The 15,223-nt window shown below is 38.7% G+C and overlaps 1 protein-coding gene across 11 annotated transcripts in view; it reads left to right on the top strand.

Annotated features, from left to right (window-relative positions):
* Positions 1-15,223, top strand: part of LOC117577642 (homeotic protein female sterile) — a 28,220-nt gene that overhangs the window by 4,999 nt on the left and 7,998 nt on the right. For 4 of the 11 annotated variants that reach the window (XM_034262513.2, XM_034262512.2, XM_034262511.2 and 1 more), the window contains exons 3-8: positions 1,225-1,437; positions 1,521-3,475; positions 4,974-6,507; positions 6,579-6,749; positions 7,707-7,826; positions 7,906-8,037. In XM_034262513.2, the coding sequence (XP_034118404.1) occupies positions 2,063-3,475; positions 4,974-6,507; positions 6,579-6,749; positions 7,707-7,826; positions 7,906-8,037 (3,370 nt within the window). In that variant the 5' untranslated portion in view covers positions 1,225-1,437; positions 1,521-2,062. Of the gene's footprint in view, positions 1-1,224; positions 1,438-1,520; positions 3,476-4,973; positions 6,508-6,578; positions 6,750-7,706; positions 7,827-7,905; positions 8,043-15,223 lie in introns of those variants that run through there. The other 7 variants (XM_034262520.2, XM_034262518.2, XM_034262519.2 and 4 more) reach the window with 7 other exon arrangements.

Raw genomic sequence — 15,223 nt, 5'->3', positions numbered from 1 at the left:
ATGAAACGGAACATAACCAAGTTAAGTTGGCGGCGTGGTGAATTTCTCCCATCATCACCAATACACAGACCCAGGCGTGCCATTCAGCGCCTTACAGCTGTGTGTGTGCACACAGACATATACGTGTAGCTACATTGATGAATGTTCCTAGCGCATTTTTTCATTCATTGCAATTTGTTAAATTTATTGGAAAAGTGTTGGATGTCGAATATCGCAAATTAATTTGCTAAATATTTTTGTAGTTGCTGCTAGAACGTTCTGCTTTTAGTCAGTTGCTTGGTTGCTTTGCTAAAATGAATTTTATTTCAATGCGCCTGCTGCTGCCGAACACCATTTGAAAGCCAGACATGTGTGAGAACGGGACAGCTCTATGCACGGCTTGTATCTTTTTTTTTGCTTGTGTAAGTGTGCCGCGCTCTCGCTCTCATTTTCGAATTTCGAAAGTTGTCTCGCCGCTCTTTTCGAACTGTGCTGTTTGTGCGCTGTTGCCGTCCGTAAGTGCCAAAACGGCGGCAAAGTAACTACACACAAACACACACACATTGAGATAAACACACTCTCGCAGTGATACGAAAAAACAAAAAAGAAAAATAAGGCCAAGCCAAAGCGTAATACAAAAAAAAAGTTGAAGAAGAAGCAACAGCAGCTGCAACAGCAGCAGCAGCGTGTGTAAATGAAAAATTGTCATAGAAATACGGCAGAAGCAAATCAAAAATTGCAGTGTGTTGTTTTGTTGTTGCCACTTAGTTCGTTTTTGCATTTTGCATGTACAACGAAACGCGGGAAGAAGACGCGAGAATCGAAAAACAGTGTGCGAGCGTGCGTGTCTATGTGTGTGTTTGTATTTTGTTTATTTTAACTGCACATTGTAGCTGGCATTTTGTTGTTTATGTAACGAAATAACAAAATTTAATTTCGCGCTCCTCTGTCCAACAAATGCAACAACATCTAACTGTGTGTATGTATGTGTGTTTGTGAACGAACAATTATTTTAACTATTGAAAAAAAAAGTGGGAAAAGCCGAAGCCGCTGCTATTGCATTCGGATTTTTGTTTGTCGTCGCTCGATTTATTCGATTCGATTTTGGCCGGCCGGTATTTAAATAAATAAAAGAGAACACAAGTTGTGTTTACATTGTCTCAAAAACAGTATATAGAAACTATTCTTCAGTGCAATTTGCAACAGTTTAATATAATGCCAACTCTCTTTTAATTTTTGTTACAGTTTCGCTGCATTTGCTAAGTGATCCGACCAATTACAACAACAACAACAATAACAAAGTAATTAAAAAGAAAACTAACAGCTGGAGGTGCAACTAGAAGAAGAAGTAACAGCATCAGCTCGTCGCAGTTCCAAAGCTGGCCCATAAAATGCCAACTAGCAATTAAAACCAACTGACCATCTGGAGGAGCAGCGCCACGACACCGGCAAGTGGTGGTAAGTAAATAAGCTAGATTCGAAAACTTGAGAAACTAAAGTATATGCAATACATTTTTCTCTCTCTCACTCTCTGTTCACAGTTGACAAGAATTTGCTGAGCATGCAACGGACACAAAACCAAACAGCAGCCGTTGACGAAGCAGCAGCAAGATTGGAGTACGTCTGCACCATCAGCAGGAGCAGGAGCAGCAGCAGTTGCAACAGCAATAAACGAACTAGCAATCAAAGGAGCAGCAGCAATCAGAGGAGCAGCAATTGCTGCAGCAGGAGCTGCAGGAATAGCAGCAGCATCACAGTCAGAGCAGCACATCATTGGCTCCTCTGAGCGGGTGTACGAAAACAGGACGCTAGACCAGGACGAGACGGCCCCGGGCGTGTGTGCGTTGTGTGTGTGTACGTCGGCCGTCTCAGTCAATTCGAGGAGCAGCAAAAACTTGAACTTTAGCTTAAAGTGGTGGATTAGTTGATGATCTTACCTACATCAAACTGATAACTGCAGCAGAAGAGCAGCAAACTTGCAACTCCAACGTCAACGTCAACACCCAACACCAACAAAACATCCCCACTACAATAATTATCAATACTAAATTTGTAATTAACAAGGATAAGCGCAACTACAACAATGTCATCCAACGAACCACCGCCACGTTATGAGCCCGTTGTGGAGCCCATCAATGGCATCGTACAGCCACCGGTTGTGCCGCCTCAGGAGCGACCCGGACGCAATACAAATCAATTGCAATACATCATGAAAACGGTGATGAAAGTGATATGGAAGCATCACTTCTCGTGGCCCTTTCAACAGCCTGTCGACGCCAAGAAACTCAACCTGCCCGACTATCACAAAATCATCAAGCAGCCAATGGACATGGGCACGATCAAGAAGCGTCTGGAGAACAACTACTATTGGACGGCCAAGGAGGCCATACACGATTTCAATACGATGTTCACCAACTGCTACGTGTACAATAAGCCCGGCGAGGATGTCGTTGTGATGGCCCAAACATTGGAGAAGGTATTTCTGCAGAAGATTGAATTGATGCCCAAGGAGGAGCTCGAACTGGAGCCGGTGACGGCCAAGGGTGGCAAGAAGAAGGCGCGTGCACCGCCCGCCCCAAAGGTGGCAAGCAGCAGTGGTGGCAGCAGCAGCGGTGTTGGCGGTGTTGCCGCCGCCGCCGCATCGACCACATCGGCGGTGGCCACAACATCGACAGCGAGCAGCACACCATCGGCGCCGGGTGGCAAATCCTCAGCACAATCCTCCACACAGTTGCCTACGATGGGCGGCGGCGGCCTATCACAATCAGCGGCGACAGCGGTGGCAACACCCACATCGGCGGTAGCAGCCGCCGCCGCCGCCGCTGCAGCCGCGGCCGCAGCAGCAGCAGCCTCACGACCCGTATCCGCAATTGGCGGCATGGTTTCATCGACGGCCGGTGGCATGGCACCGAGCATACCACCGATCAGCACAATGCCACCGCACACGGTGCCGGGCAGCACGAATACAACGACCACAGCAATGGCGGCGACGGGTGGCGGCGGCGGTGCAACGAATGCGGCGCTCAATGCCATGGCCAGCCTCTTAAATCCTGCGCAGAGCGGCGGTGCCGGCTATGGAGCTGGTGGCGCCCAACAACAGACATCGTTGAACAGCAGCTCGCTGCTGGTCGATGGCAACGCTGCAGCCGCAGCGGTTGCTGCCCAAGCGGCAGCTGCTGCCGCCGCCGCAGCACTTGCAGCGGGCTCTGCGGGCGGCGGTGGCGGAGCCGGTGGCGTTACAATACCAACGTCAGCCGTGACAGCGGCCAACGCGGTGCAGGCGTATGTGAACAGCACCGGCGGCGTCGGCGTTGGTGTCGTCGATGCCGTGATACCGCCACAGCAGCCGGCCAAGATGAAGAAGGGCGTGAAACGGAAGGCGGACACCACAACGCCGACAGCGAATGCGTTTGAATCGCCCTATGCCCAAATGGACTCAAAGGCGGCCAAAATTGCGACGCGGCGGGAATCGAATCGTCAGGTAATTGGCAAGAAGGTAAGAGGCAATTGTCAGACGTTTCTTTGCGTGTGTCCTCAGTTGAGACGCGTTTACTATTCAGTGTGTATTGTATTGTATTCAGTTGTGTGTGTGTGTGTGTGTGTGTGTGTGTGTGTGTGTGTGTGTGTGTGTGTGTGTGTGTGTGTGTGTGTTTCGAAATCTACTTGCTAAAATGTGTATTTGATATCTGTAGAACCAAAAGGGTTCATTCATGTCAAGAATACTATACATAGCATACAGAAGGCAGATAACTCTCGCTTTCTATTCTCTGTCCGAGGTACAAATATGTGCGTAATTCTCTAACGAAAATGTTGTCTGAAACAAACATATTCCCAAACCCGAAACCTTTTATTTTAATTAAAGTAAAGATGCATTTTGTAGTTCGTGATTAGCACTTTAATTAGAAGAATGATTGTCGAATTATTTTTCTGTTTTGAGATGATTGCAAACCAAAAAATAAACGATTTTGAATAATTTTATCGTAAAATAGAAAATAGTATAGTGCTAATCCGGCGCTATAAAAATAACCTTCACTTATGTTTACATTCCTTCAGAGATTTGCCCATATATAAATCCCAGTACATTAGTTTAGTAATGTACTATAAAGCCTTGTTTTTTTATTATAAACTTCCGTTTTATTTGAAATATTGTATTCGAGCATAAAAGGAGGGTCTCTCAGTCGAATGTTATGAAGTTAGTTTTTGAATATGGGACTTAAATTTCTCGTTTCTGCTAGCTGTTGAGTTCTTTATTTACAACTAAAGATTTGTTTTTTAAACACTTCCGTTTTATTTGATATTCAGCATCTGATCATAAAAAGGTCTTGTGCAGTCAAATGTTACAAATTACTTTTTGCATATAGGACTTTGGTTTCTCGTTCCTGCTAACTATGCACTCCTGGGTTCTTTATTTACACCAACACACTAAATACACCAACACACTAAATACACATACACACACACCTTAAACAGATCACAACAACAACAACAGCAATATTAATCAAATCATGTATTGAACGCTGCCTTTGCCTTTTACACTTTTACACTTTATTTTTTATTTTATTTTTGAGATCATGAAATTGCAATCTGCAGATGAATGAAAATGTATTTGAAGTCTAGGTTCAAGCTATGAATAGTTTCTTTGGAGGAAGAAATAATAACACGACTTTTTCCAAATTGACATTCCAAGATATTCGAGAGTGTTGCTATTAAAAATTCTATAAACAATTCTATCAACACTTTTAAAATTGCAAACATATATATAATTGAATTGCGTCTAACCCATTTGCGCTTTGCTTTTTTTCTTTTCTTTTTTTGTGTGTTTCTTTCCGTTCCATTCGTTAACGTTTTACGTTCGAACATCGTGCGCTGCTGCATCACCGTCATCATCCTCCTCGGTCATCGTCTTCATCTTCATCATCAACAACAACGATATCCACCTCGAACAACAACAACCTACCTGAAACTGAATTTGGGCCGAAAATTCTGAATATCAGGATCTTACATTCCAGGGCTCGGGCTATCCAATGTCGCCAATGGGCGTCGCTGGCGTGGCTGGTCTTGGGGCCGGCGGTGCCGTGGGCGGTGTGGCTGGGGCCAAGTCCAAGGAGAAGCTGTCGGACGCACTCAAGTCATGCAACGAGATACTCAAGGAGCTGTTCTCGAAGAAACACTCCGGCTACGCTTGGCCCTTCTACAAGCCGGTGGACGCGGAGCTGTTGGGACTGCACGACTATCACGACATCATCAAGAAACCGATGGATCTTGGGACGGTGAAGCGTAAAATGGACAATCGTGAATACAAGAGCGCGCCGGAATTTGCATCCGATGTGCGATTGATATTCACCAACTGCTACAAATATAATCCGCCAGATCATGATGTCGTTGCGATGGGTCGCAAGCTGCAGGATGTGTTCGAGATGCGGTATGCCAACATACCCGATGAGGCGGTGGCAAATGCCTCGCATCATCATCATCATGGCTACACGAGCACCACGAAGCACGATGCCAGCGATTCGTCCAGCGAGGACTCGAGCGACACGGAAAACGAATCGAATTCCGATGAGGAGCGCAATGCGAAGCTGAAAATGCTCGAATCGAAGCTGCTGGGACTGCAGGAGGAGATACGCAAACTGGTCGAGGAGGCGTCCGCCAAAAAGAAGGCCAAAAAGAAACTCAAGGGGAAGAAGAAGAGCATGGGCTCAACGGGCGCCAGCGGTGTCGGCGGCGCCGGCGGTCCTGGCAGTGGCAATCATTCGCATGCCCAAAGTGCTGGCAATGCGGGCGCCCACGGTGGCGTCTCGATGCCCGGCAATGTGGCGGCGCTCAATGCCAGCGGCGCTGCAAATGCGGCCAATTTGTCCGCCCTGCTCAGCGGGTCGCTGGTGGGCGCCGGCGCTGGAGGCGTGCCCGCCGGTGTGGGCGGCGCCTCGGGACTGCATCATCCGCACGATCTGGCCCTGGCCATACAGTTGTCGGGCGGCGCACCAGGCGGTGGACCTGGTGGCTACGGCGCTGGCAGCGTCAATGCAGCTGGCGGCGTCTCTGCGGGCGGTGGCAAGGCGGCGGCAAATGCATTGGCCGCCCTGGCGGCTGGAGCAGCGGCTGGCGCTGGCGGCGGTACTGGAGGCGGCGGCAGCAGTGGCAGTAAAGGTGCTAAGCTAAAGGGTCAGCGTGGCGCAAAGGGCAGCGCCGGTGTCTCGGCTGGCGGAGCGCCAGGCGGCGCATCTGCTGGTGCAGGCGCCGCTGTGGGTGCGGGCAGCGGTGCGTCCGGTGGCGGTGGTGGCGGCGGCGGCGGCGGTGCCAATGCGAAACGCGGCAAGAGCAGCAGCAGTGCCGGCGCTGGAGCTGGCGGCGGAGGCGGCGGTGCTGGTGGAGCTGGTGGCGCTGGCGGCGGAGCCGGTGCGCGCGGCAGCAGCAAAAAGAAGCCCAGCCAGGTGATGAACTTCGATTCGGAGGAGGAGGACACCGCCAAGCCCATGTCGTACGATGAGAAGCGACAGCTCTCGCTCGACATTAATAAGCTGCCAGGTAAGAGTGATGAAATATATATATTTGTTTTGTGTTCATTCATACTTCAACTTGTTATCTATCCAAAACAGGTGACAAACTGGGACGTGTGGTGCACATAATTCAGAATCGGGAGCCATCGCTGCGCGACTCAAATCCGGATGAGATTGAGATCGATTTCGAGACACTAAAGCCGTCGACGCTGCGCGAGCTTGAAAGCTATGTGGCGTCGTGTTTGCGCAAAAAAACACGTAAGCCATATTGTAAGTTTGTAACTAAACCGAGACCACAAACAACAACAACAACAACTACAACAACAAGAACAATTAGATGCAATGCTCCTCATTGCGCTCAATTATTATCTCAATCAAAACGAATACGTTTTCTTTTTTTTTTCTCTCTTGCATATTTAATGCAACAACAAACAACATTTTTGCTGTTTTGCATTTTACAATTTTTTTGTAGTTTATCGCAAAGCAACAAACAAACAAAAAAAAAAAAAAAATCAAGAAAGCCAAACTCAAAAAGAGATTATTTTACAAACGATTTTTCCAAATTTTCATAATTGACATTATATCTATGCAAATTTACTTTAGTGGTCATGTTTAGTTAGCTAAACTCTCATAAACCAAAAACAAAACAAAAAAAAAACCAAAATCAAAAGAAGAAAAATATCTTAATTTTCTCTGTATACATGTTTATTTCTCGTTAAATCTTTTTTGTCTGCGTCTATCTATCATTCTTCCATTAGTTAAACAAATCGAAATCAAAAATGGAATGTTGTAAAAATAAGTAGACTAGTAAACATTAATAATAATGCATGCATCCTCACATAATATAATGATAATGACGGATTGATGAATCAAGATAAATACCTAGATTGTGAATGTTTGAATTTCTCAAATGTTGACTCGAGCATGCTGTATTTCGATAGCGATTGCGATTGTGATTGTGATTCTGATTCTCTTTCAACTAATTCTATCTTCTTGTTGGAATTTCCATTGGATGAGCTCATTTATCCCTCATTATCTCGCCCTTATCCTGCGTCTATCTATATAGTAAATTGTATCTATTTGGCTTCTATATATATATATATATAGTATATATATATATATAATTTGTGTGTATATACGGCTGTCTCAACTCACTAACAGCTATGCGAAAATGGTTGTAAAATGGATGGCAAACAAGTCTAAATTTGTGAACGCTTCTGATTACAGATAAAAAGCCTTCCGGTAAATCAAAGGATGAGCAAATGGCGGAGAAGAAACAGGAGCTGGAAAAGCGATTGCAAGATGTCACCGGCCAATTGGGCGCTAGCAAGAAAACAGCCAAGAAAGGTAAGTGACGAATTCAGTACCCACCAACTGTACCCGTTCTCTGTTTCCTGTTCTAACGTCTCCTTTTGTCGTCCCGCAGATGAAACGACATCGAGCAAAGTTGAAGCTGTGCAGCCAGCAAATCCTGTGTCATCTAGTTCAAGTTCCAGCGATTCATCGTCCTCGAGTTCGAGTGATAGCAGTTCGAGTGACTCGAGCGATAGTGAAGCAGGTTAGGACGCCGTTTTGTTTGTTTGTTTGTTTGTTTTTTTTTTTTCTAAATGCCCCTCCCCTCAACAAAACAAAAACCTATATATACATATATATATATACATATATATACATCTATATGCGAAACGAAAGTTTTACGATTTGAAGAGAACAACAAATGAAAAGATGGAAAGGAAATCAAACAAACCAGAACATAGACACACACACAACACACACACACACAGACACATAGACGCACCTACACATACATACACACACACACACACATGCATGCACACATTATCGTATATGTATTACATATATGAGTGTGCTTAAGAGTTGAAAGAAGAACAACAGCAACAACAACTACAACTACATTTATTCTATATAAATCCATTTTTTTTTTATTACTTATGATTATTATTATTATGTCTATGATTATGATAATTTAAATTTTAACTAATTACAACCATAAGTTGAAAAAGTAGTCGAAAGTCGAGAGAGAAATCATCATCAGTTAACTCCCAAAGTTCTTTTGTGTAAGCCAAGCTCGCTAAAAACAGTACGAAGTCAAACGGAAACAGTGGAATGGCAAAAGCCACTCACACACACACACACAACACACACACACAAATAATTGAACAGAGAATCTAGCATATAGAGGGAAGAAGAAAAGAGAGAAAAGTGTATAGTCCGTAATGAATAAGATAACAAGATGTTGCAAAATGTTTTTATAAGTAGAGTATCCGAGTAATGAGAATACAGTGAAAACTCCCTTAGAGCGGACACTTCTCTGGGACTGAGACAAATCGGAGTAGAAAATCGAAATGAAACCCCTTCCTTGGCCGGACACAAATTTCTTGCAATCATACCGTGATAAACAAATTTTGGAATTAAACATGAGAATCAATAAAGAACCTAGAAAAATATATTTTTAGATATATAGCCGCAATATTGGCGATGCCAAAGAAGATAATTTTGTGTAATATTGCAGAAATTCATTTTTTCTGATAGTAAATACATTATAATTATTTTTTGTCGATTATTTATTTGCAATTCTATTTACAACAATAATTATATAAATATCAAACAAATTGAACATAGTCGTTTTTAACCGGTCACTCGCCTTGGGCGGACGATAGTTGTCCTCAACACTGAATGTCCGTCTAAGAGAGCTTTCACTGTGTATTCATATTTATACATACAAATATATATATTATGATTATAAATATCTAGGAGTTTAATTAGTGAGAAGCGAACGAATTGAACAGAGTTAAAAGTATATAGTAATTTTTGGTTTAATCCACTTTTTCTGTAGGACACTATACATCCATATATATATCTGATGTATAGTTCATATTTGCATATGTATATAGATCTAAATATATATATTTATATATATATATATGTTTATTTTAGTTGATAAATTTTGTCACTAAGGTCTAGATCAAAACAGGATGAAAATTTACAAATTTTGGGCGCGTGTAAGTTGTGAATGGAATAGACAGAGAGGGAAAGATAGAGAGAGAGAGCTATACACATAGAGAACCTTAGAGCGAGATAGAAAGTCAGCGATATAGAGAGAGAGAGAGAGAGAGAGAGAGAGAGAGAGAGAGAGAGCGTTAGTAAGTGAGCCATGCGCTAGATGCCGCTTTAGTGCAGTGTTGTTATGTTGTTTTTTTTTTTACATGATTATTACGATTAATTTTAACTCACACACGACACGACACACATACATATACATACTAGACATATACTTTACACAATTTTACTTTTTGATTTTCGTGTGTGAACGACTCGAGACACATGAGCATGTATGTGTGTGTGTGCGTGTGTGCGTCGTCCCCACTCCCCCCACCATAATCGCATTATAGTGAAAGTCCTGAAATCCTAAAAGTTCAATTCGAAATTAAAATTGGAAATTTTGTGCCATTTTCTGAGAAATCTGACAAAATCAACAAATTTTTTTTTTTTTTTTTTTATATATCTATTATATATACATTATTTAAACGTTCACTCTTTTTAATAATGCCCAGAACTAAGTTCAAGACAAAGTGCAATATGCGTTTACTTAAATAAAACTATACAAAATTCTTTACTATCTATGAAATTTGGGTAAAACGCTTAATAAAAGGCTTATTGTTTCCATTGTTTTGTTTCTGTTTAAAGAAAAAAAAGTCCGAAAATCTCAATGCAAACTGCAAATCATGGAATATTCTTGAAAACAAAAAGATCATAGTTAAATTGCATTGACAGCATTTGAATTTGTCAAACAAATTGTTGCTATAATGCTGACGATTAGTGAATATCAACAACAACTTTCAAGATTTTCTCGGAAAAATGGCACACAAAAAAAAAATGTTCTTCAACCTTTCCCAAATTGGAGTTTCATAATTCATTTTTAACTAGCTAAATTTATGAATGTCACACACACACACATACAGATTCCGATACAAATATACACAGACATACACACACACAAACATACGCTCACACAACAACTGGAAATATGATATATTATTGAGATATATATGTATATGTATATATATATTTCTCTATACATATATAAATACTATTTAGGTCTAGTTATACGTATATATATACCTTATTATATATGTATATGCATATAGATATTATATTTAAGCATTTTCTAGGTATTAAACGAATTGTATTTTTAATGAAAAACAAAACAAAAACAAATGAAAAACTTGTTTATATACATGTAGATGCATATATATATTTACATACATATATCTATATACATTCATATATGTATGTATCCATATATTATGTATGCAACTTTACTGCAATATGTACGATATACATTCAAATATATACGAATATATGTATATTTGGATGTCTGCGTACATATTTGTATGTCTGCAACAACAACAACACAGTTATAACAAAAAAGTTAACCAACTTCAACAACAAAGAACAAGAACAACAACATCAACCAACAAGTTTTACGTACTATCTTAAAGAATAGAAAAAAGAAGAAAATTCATGAAAAATGAAATAGAAGCTTACGAATCGGAAGCTCTAATAACTTTTAAGTCTTTTGAAAAAACAAAAAAAAAAAAAAAAAACGAAAAAAAAAACCATTATTATTACCAATATTATTATATGATTATTATGAGAATATGCTGAAAAAAATCGTGAAGCAATTGTGTATTGGGGGCAGCCAATCTGAAAAAGCAAGTAATGAACCACAACCACTCTACCAACCAACCAACCAACCAACCAATCAATCAATCAATCAATCAGTCAATCAAGCAACCAACTAAGTAATCAATCAATCTAAGCAAAACAAACCAAATAAGGTATTTATACTATATGTATAACAAAAAAGGAATTTAAAAAACAAAAAAAATTACATAAAATATCAAGCAACTTAAGAGAGAACCACACAGAGACTATAGAATGCATGAATGATCATTCAACATATAAATATATATACAGAATATATACGAATATATACAGATTATATATCTATATATATTTGTATATGTGTGCATATATGATAGACCAATCGTCTTACCATTCATCCAGTAGTGCATAGAGTTCTACGAACAACTACACACAACTACAACACACGCACACCACCCGCAATCATATAATCAATCATTCAATAGATCAAACTCGAATCATCGTCTATCTATATATCTATCTATTCTATTTGTTGTGCAATTTTTTGAAAGTTCCCCCTAAATGTGTATGCATTGTATGCTCCTGTTATCAGACAGATTAAGAATATGCTTTGCTCTTCTCAGTGAACAGTCAACAGTCAACCATCAATCATACTTCAATCAAACCTACTCAGAATAATACTAATGTGGCATTAATTTATTTACCTTCATCTGCTATCATTTGTGCTGAGTATTATCCGTTAGACGTCATACCATATCAACATATGTTTATATTTTATAATTTCCAAACATTTATTTAATTGTTATTGTTGTGCGTGATCATTCAACTACTCAATATAATATAATTTGCATTAGAACACTGTTTCTTTTTCTTTTACCAACCAAATATTTTACATCACAATAATTTATGCAAGTCCGTTTCGTAGTTGTCGCCTTCCAATTCGATTTTTCTCATTCACTGGGTTCGTTCGTAGCGGTCAGCTTTCGACACACACACACGCACACACACACAGATGCATAGCCACAAATCGAACACATTTCGTAGCATACTTTTTTGGGCATACACATTTCACTCGTATTCGAAATACTCTCCATGCTCATCGCATTTGCATTCCATTCGCATACGGACAGAAGAAGAATGGTAGGGAGATATTGAAGTGAAAGCAGCATATATATTGTACATATATTCAAAAATATATATATTCTATATACTATATATTTCATGATTAGGATATATGATGTATATCTCATAACTTTTAAAAGTAAACAACCCCAAAATAAATAATAGAAATTAACTAAATCAAAAAAAAAAAAAAAAACACCAATGAAATGCAACAAATCACACTCAATTCCAAATGTGCATTAAAATAAATAGAAATAAATGATGAAACAAGCAATACGACCATATAAGAAAACCAAAACAAAAAAGCAAAAAAACAAAAAAAGTAAATAATTGAAATTGAATTTGATATTTAAAAAATACACTTGCAGACAATGTGTAAAAATAAGAAAGTATGATTATGAAAACACCCACAAAAAAAAAAAAAAACAAAAACTAAAAAAACCACAAAAGCAACATCCAACAACCAGAAAATATTACAAAAATAGCGAATACGTAAATTACTATTTAATGAATTGTAAGAACAACAACAAAAATGACGACGGTAACAGCATCGTAAACATTTCAATGAAACAGCAGGATGGGATGGGAATGAGGGAATTGGGGGAGTGAGAGGGATGGTGTTATCAAGTAGTAGCAAGCGAAAGAGTTAACATTTAGAAATTCATTTTGAACACAAAACACATACACGCGCACCCATCACACAAGATTTAAAGTCGAGTATGGGTTCTCAAACGTGCTATTGTTTGTTTTTGTTTGTTACACACAACAATTATAACAAAAACCACTGTGAGCTTATTTTTGTTGAAATTATTAACACAAAAACTGCGCCCTGCGCACTGCTTCCTTCTGTTGCTGCTTTGCTTTTGGCATGGACTGCTTGTAAGCAGTGTATCAGTATCCAAGGAGGGAATATTGCAGAATGAAACGGAACGAAATGAAATGTGTTTTGTTTTTTTTTTTCGCCTTTTTCGCTGATGTCATCTCGTTTTTTTTTTATGATTTATTCGTAATTAATTTTCTTTTTTAGTGAACTGTTGTTCAAATTTTGATCAAACACTTCCAAAACAAAGACAACAAAGTGAAATAGACCTGATGAAGACTTCCAATGTCGTTTAGTGAACTAGCGCGAAATACGTAATACACACAACACATACACACACATACACCGTTTACACACATATAACTACAAGAAGAAGAACAAGTAACTGTTACTACGTGTAGAGATTAATGGAAACTAGGAGATCAAGATCGTTAGGCAGTTCAAAAGTGGCTTATAGGGATGCAATTATCAACCTATGTCTATGTATCTATGTATATATATATATATAAAACAATAATATTTATAAAACTACAACAAGAACAAGCGATGAACAACTACAACAACATGAAAAGAAACAACACCAACTACAACTACGTCATTACGTAACGAGATGTGTCAACTCTTCTTATGCGGAACCACAACACCAATCTTACAAAAAAAAAAAAACAACGAAAAGAAAAAGCAATTCAAAAAAAAAAAAAGAAAAGAACAAAAAATAATTGAAAATAATTGACAGACCCTTACATACAGACTGCAACAAATTGAAAACAAAAGCAAATATTGTCAGACACACATACATATATAGGGAGAGAAGAAACTAAAACAGAGAGAGAGAGAGAGAGAGAGAGACAGAGAGAGGAGAGTTCTAGACCACACATGCATTGAGTTTGTTTTTTGGCTCTTTGCATGCCCACATCTATCACATCTATGTACATATATGCATATGTGTACGATCAGAGAGAAAGAAGGAGAGAGGGAGAGGTATAATGAAAACGAATAATTAAATGTATTTCGAAAGCATTTTATTATTTATTTTTCGGCTGTCGGCTTTCCCCTTTACACATTGTTTGCACGTTTTTTCAAAAAAAAAAAAAAAAGATAAAATAAACTAAATAAAAAAATGAAAACTGAGAAAAAAAAAAATGGAAAAATGGAAAAGAAAAATATAGAAATGATTAAAAAGTAAACAAACAAATTGCATTAAATAAATTTAAATATATAATTTTTTAATATTAAATTAAATAAACAGCAAAAAGAAAAGAAACGAAAACGAAAACAAAACAACAGCAACAATAATAATATAAATACAAATACAAATAAAAACAGCAACAACAAACACCATGTTTCAACATTAATTTTAAACACAACAAAACAGCAATAAAAACAAAAACAAAAAACAAGAAACAAAAGAAAAATCAACGTTAAACAAAATAAAGAAAACAGAAAAATTGCAAACTCTTTTTTGGAGCGTGTGCTTTGTATTTAGCTGATAGAAGACACAAACACATTCACACACACACATACACATACACACATAAAAATACACGCACACACACTTACACGCATATTTATAACAACAACAGTCTTATGCTCTTAAGTGTTTTTCTATTTGTTTTTTGATTTTTGTTAAATTTCTTTTTTTTTTTTTTGTAATTCTATTTGCTTTTGCTGTTTGTTATTTATTTTGATGAAAGGCAACAAAAAAAAAAAAAAAGAGAAAAAAAAAACAAAAACGATCGAAAAAATGCGCAAACAATTTAATTTTGAATTGATTTTATTCGCATCGCTGTATGCCAGAGAGCCAGAGAGCCAAGAGCCCAGAAAAGCCTTAACACCCTATTAGTTCCCCTGCCAATAATTGTTTTCTATTTACCCTACCCCCTCCCTCCACTATTTAAGTCACTTTTGTTTAAAACTAGTTGAAAAGAAGACTTAACATCAACAACAACAACAACAACAGCAACAAAACATTATATTTAAAAAACAAAAAAAAAACTGAAAGAGAGAAAGAGGAAAACCAAAACAACAACTTACACATACATGTAAACACGCTCAAAGTCTTGTAAAAATAAAAAAAAAAAACTTAAAAAAAGTTATTAAAAAAAAAAAAAAAATA

Source organism: Drosophila albomicans, chromosome X (assembly GCF_009650485.2).
Source record: "Drosophila albomicans strain 15112-1751.03 chromosome X, ASM965048v2, whole genome shotgun sequence".
Taxonomy (NCBI): domain Eukaryota; kingdom Metazoa; phylum Arthropoda; class Insecta; order Diptera; family Drosophilidae; genus Drosophila; species Drosophila albomicans.
Note: the sequence above shows the minus strand (reverse complement) of the source record. Positions and strands in the feature narration are given on the sequence as shown.